General features: G+C 45.1%; 1 protein-coding gene across 4 annotated transcripts in view; it reads left to right on the forward strand.

The window, feature by feature from the left end:
- Positions 1-15,705, forward strand: part of SPECC1 (sperm antigen with calponin homology and coiled-coil domains 1) — a 153,810-nt gene that overhangs the window by 82,586 nt on the left and 55,519 nt on the right. For all 4 annotated transcript variants that reach the window (XM_087968345.1, XM_087968199.1, XM_087968302.1 and 1 more), the window contains 3 exons: positions 1,620-1,827; positions 5,823-5,896; positions 8,780-8,961. In XM_087968345.1, coding sequence (XP_087824471.1) covers positions 1,620-1,827; positions 5,823-5,896; positions 8,780-8,961 — 464 coding nt within the window. The remainder of the gene's footprint in view (positions 1-1,619; positions 1,828-5,822; positions 5,897-8,779; positions 8,962-15,705) is intronic.

The raw sequence follows: 15,705 nt of genomic DNA on the forward strand, positions 1-15,705 counted from the left end.
TCTATTATCAATATCTATCTCTATGATCTGTCTCTATGATCTGTCTGTCTGTCTTATCTATGTATCATCTCTCTATATCTATCATCACTATCATCTCTGTCTCTATGATCTATGTCTCTCTCTCTGTCTCTCTTATCTATCTCTATATCTATCTATCATCTCTATCTATATCAATCTATCATTTATCTTATCTCTGTCTTTATCTATCTATCTATCTATCTATCTATCTATCTATCTATCTATCTATCTATCTATCTATCATCTATCTAATTAACTCATTTAATCACCACCCATCTCTCTTGCAGAGGGAATCTGGGTGGTGTACAATAATATATTAAAAGCCTAAAAAACAGTATATAAAATTTTTAAAAGATTTCATGGAAGATATAGAGAAGTCCAGAACAATTGAATGTGTGGTTCTTGACTTACGGCCAGAATTGAACCCAAAATTTCTATTGCAAAGCAAGACAGTTGTTTCTCCCCTCACCTTTTTTTACGACCTGTCTTGGCAAAGTTGTTAAGTGAATCACTGCAGTCGTTAAGCTAGCAACATGGTTGTTAAGTGACTCTGGAATTCACTTTGCTGGGCGGAAGGGAACCATCTGACCCCAGCACACTGCAGCCGTCATCAATACAGGTCAGTGGCCAAGCCTCTGAATTTTTTGGACCATGGGGATAAGCGGCTGTAAGTGTGAAAAACGGTCACTTCTTCCAGTGCCGCTGTAAGTTCAAGTGCTGTTGCAACTTCAAATGGTCACTAAATGAACTGTTATAAGTCGAGGATTGCCTGTACATACCCAGTACCTGAATCACTGTCATGTGATGTGGTGTTTCTGGTCAAGGCTTCCTGAGACTGTAATTAAGCACACGCTTAGTCCAAACAACCCTCGCTTTATTTCAATGGCTGGGAATTATTTTCATTCCCAGCCGGTAATGAGTCCCAAACGGTTCCTCGAGATAAGCACCCACCTTTCTCTCCTTTGAATTGTTGCCAACAACTAAAGTGCCAAATTAAATGTAAAAAACCAAATGTAGCACAAATTCAACACAGAGCTTCAGGTTCCAAACCGACCAGAATGAACAAAGTTGCTTCCTGCAAAGGCTCCTGTCCCTTTGCTCCTCCTTTATCTCTTATGCCTTACTCCCGAATCACCCCTTTTGTCTTAACTGTTCTTGCCTTCTGGCAGCTCTGTGCATGCACGCACTGGGAACAGGCTCCCTCTGTTCCTCTGCCTCGCTGCTATCAGATTCTGGAGGCTCCGGAGTCAGCACATAACTCCCAGATGGTCCTGGCCCCATCACTGTGTCAGACGCAGGACTCTCATCCGAGCCCTTCCCAGACTCCTGGACTGGCCCATGTTCCTCCCCACTGTCCAGTTCCGCTGCCATCTGTACAGGCTGCCGGCGAACCACAACACATGAGGACGGTGGTTGGTGTCATTTGTAACCGCAAGCGCCCGTCGCAATTCTTAACTTTTCCCAGCCCTGTCATAAATTTGGAAATTCGCTAAGCGAACATTCATAAGTGGAGGTCCATCCTTCCCGCCGCCCCGGTGGGGTGGCCGAGGGCTCCCAGGGTGCCGTTGTCCCCCTTTTCATGCCCGCTTTGTTGCCCCCAGGTGGAGAAGGAAGGGGAGCAGCTGAAGGCGACCTGCGCAGGGCAGGCGGAGCAGCTGAGCCAGACGCGACAGAGGCTGCAGGAGAAGAACGCGGAAAGCGAAGCGGAGCTGAAGAACCTGAAGGAGGCCATCTTTGAGCTGGAGGACCAGGTGGAACAGCACCGGGCGGTCAAGCTGCACGACGACCAGCTCATTGGCGACCTGGAGAGTAGGTAGCGGCTGGCTGGCTGGCTGGCTTGGAGCTGGACTGTCCCCTCCAGGGGGTTCAGACAGGGGGCCAGTGGGAGCTTGCAACACACACACACACACGCACACACACACACACAAAGAGACACAAATACCTGCCTGTTTTGTCTTCACTGCAGCCCTACATGGTAAGATGAGAGAAAGGGAGTAATCGGGTTAAGACCAGCCCTTGTGACGCTGTGCAAGTTTTTCTTTCTTTCTTTCTTTCTTTCTTTCTTTCTTTCTTTCTTTCTTTCTTTCTTTCTTTCTTTCTTTCTTTCTTTCTTTCTTTCTTTCTTTCTTTCTTTCTTTCCCTCTCAATCTTTCTCTTTCTGTCTCTGTCTCTTTTTCTTTTCCTTCCTTCCCTCCCTCCTTCCTTTTCTTTCTTTTAGTCTTTTCTTTCTTCTTTCCCTCTTAATCTTTCTGTCTTTTTCTTTTCCTTCCTTCCTTCCTTTTCTTTCCTTTAGTCTCTCTTTCTTTCCCTCTTAATCTTTCTCTTTCTGTCTCTTTCTTTTTCTTTTCCTTCCTTCCTTTCCTCCTCCTTCTTCTTTCTTTCTTTCTTTCTTTCTTTCTTTCTTTCTTTCTTTCTTTCTTTCTTTCTTTCTTTCTTTCTTTCTTTCTTTCTTTCTTTCTTTCTTTCCCTCTCAGGATTTCTCTTTTTGTCGCTTTTTCTTTTCTTTTCCTTTCCTCTCTCCTCCCTCCCTCCTTTCTTTTTTCTTTCTTTCTTTCTTTCTTTCTTTCTTTCTTTCTTTCTTTCTTTCTTTCTTTCTTTCTTTCCTTCTTTCTTTCTTTCTTTCTTTCTTTCTTTCTTTCTTTCTTTCTTTCCTTTTTAGGCTTTCTCTTTCTGTCTCTTTCTTTTTCTTTTCCTCCCTTCCCTCCCTCCCTCCTTCCTTTTCTTTCTTTTAGTCTCTTCTTTCTTTGTATCTATCTATCTTTCTCTCTTTTTCTTTCTTTTTTTCTTTTCCCCCCTCTCTTTCAATCTTTCTCTTTTCTGCCTCTTTGTTTCTCTCTCTTTCAATCCTTCCTTCATTTCTTCCTTTTCTTTCTCTTTTAGTCTCTTTTTTCTTTCTTTCTGTCTGTCTTTCTTTGTCTTTCAATCTTTCTCTCCTCTTTCTTCTTTCTTTCCTCCTTTCCCTCAGTTTTTTTTTCTCTCTCTCTCTGTTTTTCTCCTGTTTGTTAAAGCAAGTCATCATATGACCGTCCCAATTTTACGAACCTTTTTGTGGTGGTCATTAAGCAAATCACCATGGTTATTAAACAATTACGATAATAATGATTCTCGTAATGAGTATCACCACACTCGTTAAACAAACCCATGGTTTGCATTTTTGCCAAAAGCCAGAAGTGAAAGCCAGGTGTTTGGGAAAAAAAACCACCTGTAAACTGTGCTCACAATTAGTTCAAAGTTGTCCGTTTAGAAAACAGACCCCTCAAAAGATACTTAAGACCCGGATTCAAATTCTGACAGCCACTCCCCCCTCCCCCCCATAGTCATGGTGACCCCATTTCAGGTGCTCCATAACCAGGTTGCATTTATGTCCCACAGTCACGTGGCCACTTGTGATGACCCGAAGGGGCGTGGCCCAAAGGAGTCCTTTTATTATCTCCAACTTTGCCCTCAAATGTCCTGGTTATCTTCTGGGCTGGAAAAATACTCTCTCAAAAACAGCCTTTGGCTGCAGAGAATCAAGTCCAAAACGTGGTCAACAAAAACTAACTAGAAGTCCAATCAAGGCAAAATGAGGTAATTAGTCCGGCAGGGCAGAAGCAAGAATTTCAGACGTGAAGGAACTTGTAGTAACTCAACATGGTTGGGAGGAGACGCCAGGAACGCAGATGACCAAAGATTAACTCTGTTCCCAGCAGCTGCCACACTCCACTTGCATCTCCTTTAAACTCTCTTCCAAGTGTAGCTAATGAAGGGAATCAGGGCCTTTTCCTCCCCTGTAAGCCATGCAACCCACGTTGCTCCCTTCTTGCTTCCTCCCTGCATGTCCTAGGACAGGGGTCTCAAATTCGCGGCCCGCGGGCCAATGGCGGCCCACAGGACGACATCCTGTGGCCCCCACCGTGATATGAAAGTATAATATTAGTGCGGCCCGCAGGGGGAATGGACCTCTGAAGGAAGTCCCGCCCGCCGTTCCTCATCGTGGCTGACATTCGGGCCTGGCAAGTCCGAGCAGCCAGCACCTAGAACAGGGCGGCGCCGGATGTTGGAGAAGCAGAGCGGAGCCGGAGATCATTAGCCTCATTAGCCGCCTCTTTCGCAGCACAAGAAGCCTCCCCCAACTGGCCAGCTGCTCTCCTCCTCTGCCTGTTTGTTCTGTATGGCCGAGGAGGGAGGAGACCAGCCGGCTGGTTGGGGGAAGCTTTCTGCGCCGAAAGAGGCAGCTTTGCTCCGCTTCTCCAATGGTCCGGCTTCCCCTCTTGCTCCTCACAGTTGCCCAGAGCTGGTGCGGTTCTTTACTTGGGCAGCCAGACGCCCGCAGCAGCGCCCGAAGCAGCAGCAACAGGCAGTTCCGCCCGGGCTCCGCTCAGGTGTCCGGCTGGGGCTGTCAGGAGTTGCTACCGCCGGCACGGCTCCGTGCGGCTCCAGTCCCGCGTTGCCTTGGGAAGGGAAAGGCCAAACCAGGAGCCGCTGACAAGTAGAAGCCGAGCGGAAATGACGTCTGCAGTGCGGCCCAGCCTCACCCAGCCTCTGCCTCCAGCGGCCCCCAGGTAAATTGAGTTTGAGACCCCTGTCCTAGGATGAAGAGGGCTGGGCCTGGGTCCTCCTCTGAACTCCCTCTCCCTTGTTCTAACTTTGCCCTTCCCCAGTTTCCTCCACAGCCAACTGGAGCCACATTCCTGCTCCCTGTGTCAGCTGTTCGTCTTCCTCCTTGGATTCAGACTCCGACGGGGGCATGACACCACGATTTTGCTGAAAGCCGGCACTTACTTCCGATTCCCGGTGGAAAAACACTCATCCCAAACAATAGGTTTGCTTAATGACCGCTGCCAAAAGGTTATAGAATTGGGTGCCATCAGGAGATGATCCATTTAAGGACTGACATAGCTTACAACCATAGAATAACCTCTCAGCTCTCTCTCTCTCTTGAGGCAAGATCACCCCCTGCTGGCAAATGTTGGGCACATTTCAGGAAGCCGAAATCATTGATTTAGGAGTGGAACATGACATTTCATTATTTTGCAGGACCCAAAACATCTGTTTGGATCCTGCAAAATGAATCAATATTATTTTGCAAAAGAAATGAATTTTATTTTGCAAAGGAAATCAACTTTATTTTGCAAAAGAAATCAACTTTATTTTGCAAAAAAAATCTAATTTTATTTTGCAAAATGAATCAATCTTATTTTGCAAAAGAAATCAATTTTATTTTGCAAAAGGAGTCAGTTTTATTTTGCAAAAGAAATCAACTTTATTTTGCAAAAAAAATCTAATTTTATTTTGCAAAATGAATCAATCTTATTTTGCAAAAGAAATCAATTTTATTTTGCAAAAGGAATCAGTTTTATTTTACAAAAGGAATCAAAATTCTTTTGCAAAAGGAATCAAAATTATTTTGCAAAAGAAATCAACTTTATTTTGCAAAATGAATCAATTTTGTTTTGCAAAAGAAAGCAATTTTATTTTGCAAAAGAAAGCAATTTTATTTTGCAAAAGGAATCAAAATTATTTTGCAAAAGGGTTAGGGTCAAGAGCAGATTGTTCATCCACAAAAGGGCATTAGATTCTAGCAGAGTTGGAAAGGGACCTCAGAGGTCTTCTAGTCCAATCCTCTGCTCAGGCAGGGGATCCTATGTCATGTAAGACAGGTGGCTGTCCAGTCTCTTCTTAAAAACCTCCAGGGACGAAGCACCCACAACTTCTATTGGCAAGCAGTTCCACTGGTTAATTCTTCTCACTATTAGGAAGTTCCTCCTTAATTCCAAGTTGCTTCTCTCCTGGATGAGTTTCAAAATCTTTTTTCTTCCCAGATAACCTCCTCAAATTGGAAGATCAGAAGTTGGAACTGGAGAGACAACTGAAGATGCTGAATAAACAAATTAAGGTGAGGTACCAATGGAAGAGAATATTTATAGCTCAGGGTTGAACGGTGGTACTCTCTGCGCTGGGTGATTTTCTTGCAGACATTTTGTTACCCAAGTAGGTAACATCAGCAGGGCTAGAAGGGAGTGTGGTTTGAGGAGGAGGGGGAGGAGGAGAATTGTGAGGTCCTTGGTGCTCTCCGAGCTTGGTGGATTTCGTGCAGACGTTTCATTACCAAACTAGGTAACATCATCAGTACTAGAAGCGAGTGAGGTTTGCGCTCCATTTACCATAGGTTGCCCTGTCAGCGTTGTATGGGAGTGTTTCTGTCTTCTCAATAGGTCCTTGATTAGGCTGTTGTGTACTGTAGCTACACAACAGAGAGCAAACCACCACTCCCTTTTAACACTGATGATGTTACCTAGTTCGGTAATGAAACGTCTGCAAGAAAAAAACCAAACTCAGAGAACACCAAGGACCCCACAGCCCTCCTCTTCCTTGTCTTCCCCTCCTCCTCCTCCCCCTCCTCCCTGCAAACTCCACTCCCTTTTAACACTGATGGTGTTACCTAGTTCGGTAATGAAACGTCTGCAAGAAAAAAACCAAACTCAGAGAACACCAAGGACCCCACAGCCCTCCTCTTCCTTGTCTTCCTCTTCTCCTCCTCCCTCCTCCTCCTCCTCCTCCTCCTCCTCCTCCTCCTCCTCCTCCTCCTCCTCCCTCCTCCTCCCTCCTCCTCCTCCTCCTCCCCCTCCTCCACTACTCCTTTTAACCTGATGTTACCCTCCCCCCCCTCCTAAACCTCCTGCAAGAAAAACCCTCCCCTCCGAGACACCAAGGACCCCACAGCCCTCCTCCTCCTCCTTTCCTCCTCCTCCTCCTCCTCCCTCCTCCTCCTCCTCCTCCCTCCTCCTATACCTCGGTCCTACCCTCCATCCTCCAGCTCCACCAAGGACCCCACAGCCTCCTCCCCTCCTCCTCCCTCCTCCTCCTCCTCCTCCTCCTCCTCCTCCTCCCCTCCTCCTCCTCCTCCTCCTCCTCCTCCTCCTCCTCCTCCTCCTCCTCCTCCTCTCTGCAAACCTCACTCCCTTCTAACACTGATGCTGTTACCTAGTTCGGTAATGGAACATCTGCACGAAAATCACCAAGCTCAGAGAGCACCAAGGTAAGGTTCTCTGTTGGGGTACCAACAGCAGCAGCCTGTGGGAAAGTGATCCCCCTTGATCAGAGATTTGCAGGGGAGGATTTGCAGAGGATTCCCCCCTCCCCCGATCTCTCAGGCAGTATCAGCTACACCCACCACCCTTACTTCTTTTGGCCCCTCATCCCTCCCCGACTGCCCTAGTGGGGGAGAGGCAAATATTTCTGGAAGTCAAACCCAACCAATTAAGGAAAAAAGAAACAGGAAAAAATATTAGTATGCCAAATAAAATCAAAAGCTTATCAAACTGGCTGCAGCCTGGTATTTTTTTTTTTTCCAGACAGTCTGAGTGCACCAGACATTCCTGGGCATTTTATTTTATTTCAAATATTTGCATGGTTGCCCACCTCGACCAAAACATCTCTGGGAAAATTACAGATGGGCCAATAAAAAATAAAATAAAATGCAAAACCAGAACATATAAGCCAAATGCCTGGCATTCAGAACAATGATGATGATGATGATAGATGATGATATAGATGATGATATATACTGCACTAAAGTTAAAAAAAATAGAAAGGAAAAAAAGAAGACTAAATTAGAATATTTTTAACCTTGGAGTCTAAACCAATATTTCCCCAACCTGGACAACTTTATTTTCTGGAAGAAGTAAAAGTCTGTACACCTTACAGTTCCCAAAATTGAGAAACACTGTTGGAGATAAAAACATAGAAAACTTATGTCAGGGAATTATTTTTAATTAATTCAATTAATTGATTGAATTCACACTTTTTAATTAATGTATTTATTGTTTTTAATTAAGCAATTTTGGATTGTATTTATTTGAATTTTATGTTTTTATTTTTCATTTTTTTATTTTATTTGGATTCTTGACTCTTGACAAATGCATCTTTTCTTTTATGTATGCTGAGAGCATTTGCACCAAGACAAATTCCTTGTGTGTCCAATCACACTTGGCCAATAAAGAATTCTATTCTGTTCTATTCTATTCTATTCTATTATATACTACTCTATTCTATGTTCCAATATTATATTATATTATATTCTTCATTGCAGTATCTATTCTATTCTATTCTATTCTATTCTATTCTATTCTATTCTATTCTATTCTATTCTATTCTATTCTATTTATTCTATTCTAAATTTCTCTTCTAATTTCTATTCTAGCCTATTATTTCTATTCTATTCTATTTCTTTTTATGTATACTGAGAGTATTTGCACCAAGACAAACTCCTTGTGTGTCCAAACACACTTGGCCAATAAAGAATTCTACTTCTACTTCATTTGTGTCAGATGATGGACATGTTTAAACTGAGTTCCTGATAGATGGATTTAATTCCCAGAATTTTTAGCAGTGGCAAAATGCTGGCTGGGGAATTCTGGGAATTGTACAGGTAGTTCTCGAGTTACAACTGTTGACTTAGCGACCGTTTGAAGTTACAGCAGCAATGGAAAAAGTGACTTAGGACCATTTTTCACACTTAACGACCATTCAGTATCCCCCTTTCCTGTTGCTGCTAGCCCATCCAGGTTACTGACTTCAGCAACTGTGGTGACTCGCTTAACAACGGTGGTCCAGAAAGGTCGTAAAAGGCAACAAAGCTCAAACGAACTGAATCTCTCACTTAGCGATGGAAATGTGGGGCTCTGTCCAGTGTAGTCAGTCGAAAGTCGAGGACTGCCTGTCTCCCCTTTGCCGCGATCGCTAGCCAACCCTGACCCTCCCTCGCTCTGCCCCCTAGGAGGAGACGGAGGAATGGCACCGCTTCCAAGCCGACCTGCAAACCGCCGTGGTAGTGGCCAACGACATCAAATGCGAGGTGCAGCAAGAGCTGCGCGCCGTCAAACGGCGCCTCCTGGAGGAGGAGGAGAAAACGGCACGGTTGCAGAAGGAACTGGAGGAAGTTCAAGGAGGAAGCAGCCGGTGAGGGGGGGGAATGGGGGGCGTCGGGGCGATGGGGAAGGAAGGAAGGGGTCCCCCCCAAAAAAAACCAGCCCTTACCCACCCTGGAAATTTGGGTCAGAGGAGCCTTTCTCTCTCTCTCCAGCCTTGGGCAGCTACTCTGCATCACACTTTCTCTCTCTCTCGCAGACTTTGTCGAAAGATGCTGTTGTAATTTATGTGCCAAAAAAGTGTGTTTGTTGCACCCTGTTTGTACTGTGCTGCACAGTGGGCAGAAACGTTTTTGGTTGATGGGTTGGTTATATATTGATTTATGTATTCATTTCTTTCTTTCATTTATTTACCCATTCATTTATTCATTCATTCATTTATCCATTCATTCATTTATCCATTCATTTATTTATTCATTCATTTACTAATCATTCATTTGTTTCGTTTATTTGCTCATTCATTCATTTATTCATTTATTTACTCATTCATTCATTTGTTTACTCATTCATTCACTTATTCATTTATTTACTCATTCATTTATCCATTCATTCATTTATTTACTCATTCATTCATTCATTTATTTACTCATTCATTTACTCATTCATTCATTCATTTATTTATTCATTCATTTATTTGTTTCATTTATTTATATGAATAAATGAATGAATGACTAAATAAATGAATTTTACTCATTCATTCACTTATTCATTCATTTATTTACTCATTCATTCATTTATCCATTCATTCATTCATTTATTTACTCATTCATTCATTTGTTTCATTTATTTATATGAACAAATGAATGAATGAGTAAATAAATAATTTTACTCATTCATTCACTTATTCATTCGTTTATTTATTCATTCATTCATTTATCCATTCATTCATTTACTCATTTACTCATTCATTCATTTGTTTCATTTATTTATATGAATAAATGAATGAATGAGTAAATAAATGAATTTTACTCATTCATTCACTTATTCATTCGTTTATTTACTCATTCATTCATTTATCCATTCATTCATTCATTTACTCATTCATTCATTTGTTTCATTTATTTATATGTACAAATGAATGAATGAGTAAATAAATGAATTTTACTCATTCATTCACTTATTTATTTGTTTATTTACTCATTCATTCATTTATCCATTCATTCATTTATCCATTCATTCATTCATTTATTTACTCATTCATTCATTTATTTGTTTCATTTATTTATATGAATAAATGAATGAATGAGTAAATAAATGAATTTTATTCATTCACTTATTCATTCGTTTATTTACTCATTCATTCATTTATCCATTTATTCATTCATTCATTTATTTACTCATTTATTCATTTATTCATTCATTCATTCACTCATTTATTTATTTACTCTATTTAATATACATTTATTTACTGCCCATCTTGCCACCTGGTAACCCTGGACGGTTCCTTCTGTTCAGCCCTGGTCAGAATGCACCCAGAATGTGGCGACGTTTTCTCAGCCCCGCTCGGCTTTTGTAAAGATCAGAATGACAGTGTTTTGGAAGGGTCCTTGGAGGTCATCTCGTCCAACCCCTTCCTCAAGCAAGAGACAGACCCTACGCAAGCGGTCCCCAACTTTTACCCCCTTGGCAGCCTGGTGGGGGGGAGGGGAGAAGAGGGGCCTCGCAAGCCGAAGGCCAGTGCCCAGGCCATGCCAAGCTGTCGCTCATGCGAGTCAAGCCACATGCATGCGTGCTGGGCCATCGCACACGCCACCTGCTTTCAAACAGGCCAAGGCCTGGATTGGGGTTGGGTTTGGAGACCCCTGCCCTACACCACTCCAGACAAATGGCAGTCCAGTCTCTTCTTGAAAACCTCCAGCGTTGGAGCATTCACGACTTCTGGTGGCAAGCCGTTCCACTGGCTAATTGTCCTCACTGTTAGAAAGTTTCTCCTTCATTCCCAGGTTGCTTCCCCTCTCCTCGATTAGTTTCCGTCCATTGTTTCTTGTCTTGCCTTCCGGTGCTCTGGAGAATAGGTTGGTCCTCCCCTTCCTCAAATATTGGAAACATTGCTATATCGCGAGGAATGGGAGTGTGCGCTCCGTAGAACGAGCCATATGACGGGAGAGGAGGAGGAGGAGGAGGAGGAGGAGGAGGAGGAGGAGGAGGAGGAGGAGGAGGAGGAGGAGGAGGAGGGTTGGAATAAAAAAATATGGGGGGGATTTTTGCAGCTAATAGCTTGGAGGAGACCTGGCCACTGCCTCCAAGGTGTAGAAGACCTTCGTGGAAGATGGAGCGGATGTGTGTTGAGTGTTGTTCTAGAACACAAGAAAAGGTTTAAATCACAAGGAAGATCGTTGGTTGGTTGGCGGAGGGATGGATGGACGGAGGGAGAGATGAATGGACAGTTGGAGGGAGGGAGGGAGGGAGGGAGGAATGGCGGCTGGAACAGATTAAAAAAGACGAATGGAGAGATGGAGGGAAAGAGGGACAGACAGATGGAGGAATGGACAGTTGGAGGGATGGAGGGATGGACAGATGAAAGAATGGACGGAGAGCTGGAGGGCTGGAGAGATGGAGGGATAGAAGGACGGACAGATGGATGAATGGACAGTGGGAGGATGGAGGGAGGGAGGGAGGAATGGACAGATGAAAGAATGGATGGAGAGCTGGAGGGATGGAGAGATGGAGGGATAGAAGGACGGACGGATGGATGAATGGACAGTCGGAGGGATGGAGGAATGGACAGATGAAAGAATGGATGGAGAGTTGGAGGGATGGAGAGATGGAGGGATAGAAGGACAGACAGATGGAGGGATGGACAGTCAGGGATGGAAGCTTGGACAGATAAAAGAACAGATGGAGGATTGGAGGGGTGGAGAGATAGAAGGACAGACGGATGGAGAGATGGACAGTCAGGGATGGAGGGATGGATGGACAGATGGAGGCTTGGACAGATAAAAGGGTGGATGGGTGGATGGACGGATGGACAGAAAGATGAAGGGATGCACAGATAAATGGAGGGATGGAAGGTTGGAGGGAGGGAGGCGGAGGGATGGAAAAGAAATTGACTTCCCAAAAGAGGGGAGGAAGAGACCCTCTGATCCGTCGTATCTCCGAGGGTGCGTGTTCTGTTTGGGAGCCTCGCTTGACCGACCTGCCTCCGTCTGTCTGCTCAATTTTCCTCGCCTTTCCGTCTGTCTAGCTTTGGTGTCGTTTTGGTTGATTTCATATCATGGAATTGTCGCCGTCGTTATCCGGGACAGGTCCCCTCCAAAGGCCTGGAGATTTCGGGGTTCGGTTTCGTTTTTAAACAGAGAGAGGCCCGTCTTGTAAGCCTCAGTAAAAAGGGACATCCCTGCAACTCTACTTCACGGTCTCTTTGGGACGGTCCTTGACTTACGACAGTTCGTTTAGTGACTGCTCACACTTACGATGGCACTGGAAACAGTGACTTACAACCATTTCCCCCCCCTCACAGTTACGACCTTTGCAGTATCTCCAAAGTCACACGATCAAAATTCAGCCGCTTAGCAACCGACTCGTATTTACGACGGTCACAGCATCCCCGGGGGTCACGTGATCCCCTTTTGCGACCTTCTGACTAGCAACCATCAATCAGGAAGCCAGATTCGCTTAACGACCGTGTGACTCACTTAACCCCCCTGCGGCGATTCACTTAACAACGGTGACCAGAAAAGTCATAAAATGGGGAAAAACTAACTTAAGAAACCTCTCCACTCACTTAGCCATCTAAATTTTGGGCTTGATTGGGGTTGGGGGGGTCATAAGTTGAGGATTACCTGTAAGTTCTACTTTCAGGGACCTAAAGCATCGAAGGGTTTGTAAAAATTCCCCCTTTGCAACTCACTGGAAACAACTTGCATGCTTTTCAAGCCTGCGTCGGTGGAATTTGAACACAGGACAGATAACAGATAACAGATAATCAGAGTTGGAAGGGACCTTATAGGTCATCTAGTCCAACCCTCTGCCCAAGCGGGAGACCCTACACCATTTCTGACAGATGGCAGTCCAATCTCTTCTTGAAAGCCTCCAGGGATGAAGCTCCCACAACTTCTGGATAACAGAATAATAACAGAATAACAGAGTTGGAAGGGACCTTGGAGGTCATCCAGTCCAACCCCCCACCCAGGCAAGAGACCCTACACCATTTCTGACAGATGGCAGTCCAGTCTCTTCTTGGAAGCCTCCAGTGATGAAGCTCCCACAACTTCCGAAGGCAACTTCTGTTCCATGGGTTGATTGTTCTCACTGTCAGAAAGTTTCTCCTAATTTCCAGGTTGAATCTCTCCTGGATCAGTTTCCATCCATTGTTCCATGTCTGGCCTTTGGGTGCCTTGGAGAATAGCTTGACCCCCTTCCTCCTCTCTGGCAGCCCCTCAAGTATTGGAAGGCTGCTCTCCTGTCTCCCCTGGTCCTTCTCTTCCCTAGACTAGCCAGGCCCATAAATACATGCAACCTTTCTTCATGTTTAGTCTCCAGTCCCCTAATCATCCTGGTTGCTCTTCTCTGCACTCTTTCTGGAGCCTCAACATCCTTTTTTATAGTGTGGTGACCAAAACTGGATGCAGGACTCTAGGTGTGGCCTTACTAAGGCTTTATAGAGTGGTATTAGTACCTCCCTTGATCTCGATTGTATCCCTCTGTTAATGCAACTTAGGATTGCATTGGCTTTTTTGGCTGCTGCTACACAACATTGGCTCCTATTTAGCTGGTTGTCCACTAAGACTCCGAGATCCCCCTCCCAGTTACTGCTATTGAGCCTGGTTTCACCCAGTCTATATGTGTCCTTTGGGTTTTTCTTGCCTAAGTGTAGGATTTTACTTTTCTCTACATTAAATTTCATTTTGTTAGATAGGGCCCAGGGTTCGAGTCTGTCAAGATCCATCTGGATCTTGAGCCTATCTTCTTGGGTGTTAGCTACCCGAAAGCAAATGACAGGCAGTCCTTCGACTTGAACCACCGCAACCAGGATTGCAGAAGTTCTGCTGTTAAGCAAAGCATTTGTCACAGCGAGCCGGGCCCGATTTTACGACCTTTTTTTGAAAGGAAGTGAATCGCGTCAGTCACTAAGTGAATCACATGGACATTGAGCGAATCTAGCTTCCCCCCCCCCTCCAACACTGAACTTCCCGCCGGGAAGGTCTCAAATGACCCCGGGATGCTGCAACCATTATCAATACGAGCCCGGATCCTTACGACGGTCGTAATTGTGAGTACCGGTTATAAGTCCCTTTTTTTTTCCAGTGCTGTCATAACTTCAAACGGCTGTTAAATGGACAATTATAAGTTGAGGACTAGCTGCAATCCAAACTCGCTGCCATGTTTATTATTAAAAGTCTGCATTGGAATAATTCCCTCCAGAAAAGGATGGAAGTAATAAATTCGCTCATGTTTGTACATTTTGGAAAAGGCAAGAAAACGATGCACACAAATATATTCATAATGTGAAAGCTCTCAGGTTGTTTCCTTCCCTTCTGTTATTTGCAGAGAACAAGGATCTTCTACAATCACAATAGAGCTGGAAGGGACCTTGGAGGTCTTCTAGTCCAGCCCCCTGCTCAAACAGGAGACCCTATACCATTTCAGACAATTTAACAGAACAACAGAGTTGGAAGGGAAAGTCTTCCAGAATCAGTTTTGTTTTGCAAAATAAAATACATTTATTTTGTTCGCGCGCAAAGTGGCCTCAGCTTCTAACAGTGTTGGAAAAGGGACCTTGGAGGTCTTCTAGTCCAACCCCTTGCCCCAAGCAGGATGCTCTACCATTCCAAACAAGTGACTGTCCAATTCTCTTCTTCAGAAACCTCCAGGGATGAAGCAGCCACAACTTCTGGTGGCGAGTAGTTCCACTGGTTAATTGAGAGAAAGTTTCTCCTTAATTCCAGGTTGCTTCTCTCCTTGGTTAGTTTCCCGCCGTTGTTCCTCATCTTGGCCACTGGTGCTTTGAAAAATGTTGACCCCCCTCCTCTTTGGGGTATTTTCAGATGAACAAAGTTGGAAGGGACCTTGTTAGGTCATCCAGTCCAACCCTCCCCCACCCAAGCAGGAAACCCTGCACCATATCTGACAAATGGCAGTGCAGCCTTTTCTTGAAAGCCTTCCAGTGATCAAGTCTATTTTCATTAAAATCAGACTCCCCCAGTTTCTCAGCAAACATGAGAGTCGGCATCCGGGTACCATGCCCTCCGCGAGGGAGAAGCCCCCACTGACAAAACGGCTCGGGCCAGCGCGTTCACCCATATCATTTTCCCGAGTTTTTTGGGGGGACCTCCCTCTCTTATCGTCTTCATTTCACGACCCCCATCGTGATCCCTTGCAGGGCGGAGCCTGGGCAATGGAACGGAGCTAACATAGAGTGTTTTTTCTGGCCGGATGCCCTTCTTGTCACCAGGGCGGAGTTTTGTTCAGCAGCTCTATTCTCGTTGCGCCCCGAGAGAGAAATATCTGCCTCTGCCTAGGATCGAACTCGCCGCCTCCGGATTGTGAGGCGAGAGCTCCGCCTTATAGGCCACCGCACCACTCCAAAGGACCTCCCTCTCTTATCCCGTGCCGGTTCCAACCTGGTGACGCCCCCACCCTGCTTTTTCCCCTCGCCGCACACCCGCACCCATCAAGGCGCGAATCGGCTTCCGTTCCTGGAGCGCCCGGCAAGCTCAACCGAAGATCGTCCGAATCGAAGGTAAGAGATGGATCCGGCGGGCCCCCTCGGAGCCCGATAACAGACCTCCCCTCCCTCTCTGCCCGACTAACTCCTCTTCCTCCTTCGTCCCTC

Source organism: Notechis scutatus, chromosome 1 (genome assembly GCF_049901735.1).
Source record: "Notechis scutatus isolate UNSWTSFEM ecotype Mainland chromosome 1, rNotScu1.2, whole genome shotgun sequence".
Classification (NCBI taxonomy): domain Eukaryota; kingdom Metazoa; phylum Chordata; class Lepidosauria; order Squamata; family Elapidae; genus Notechis; species Notechis scutatus.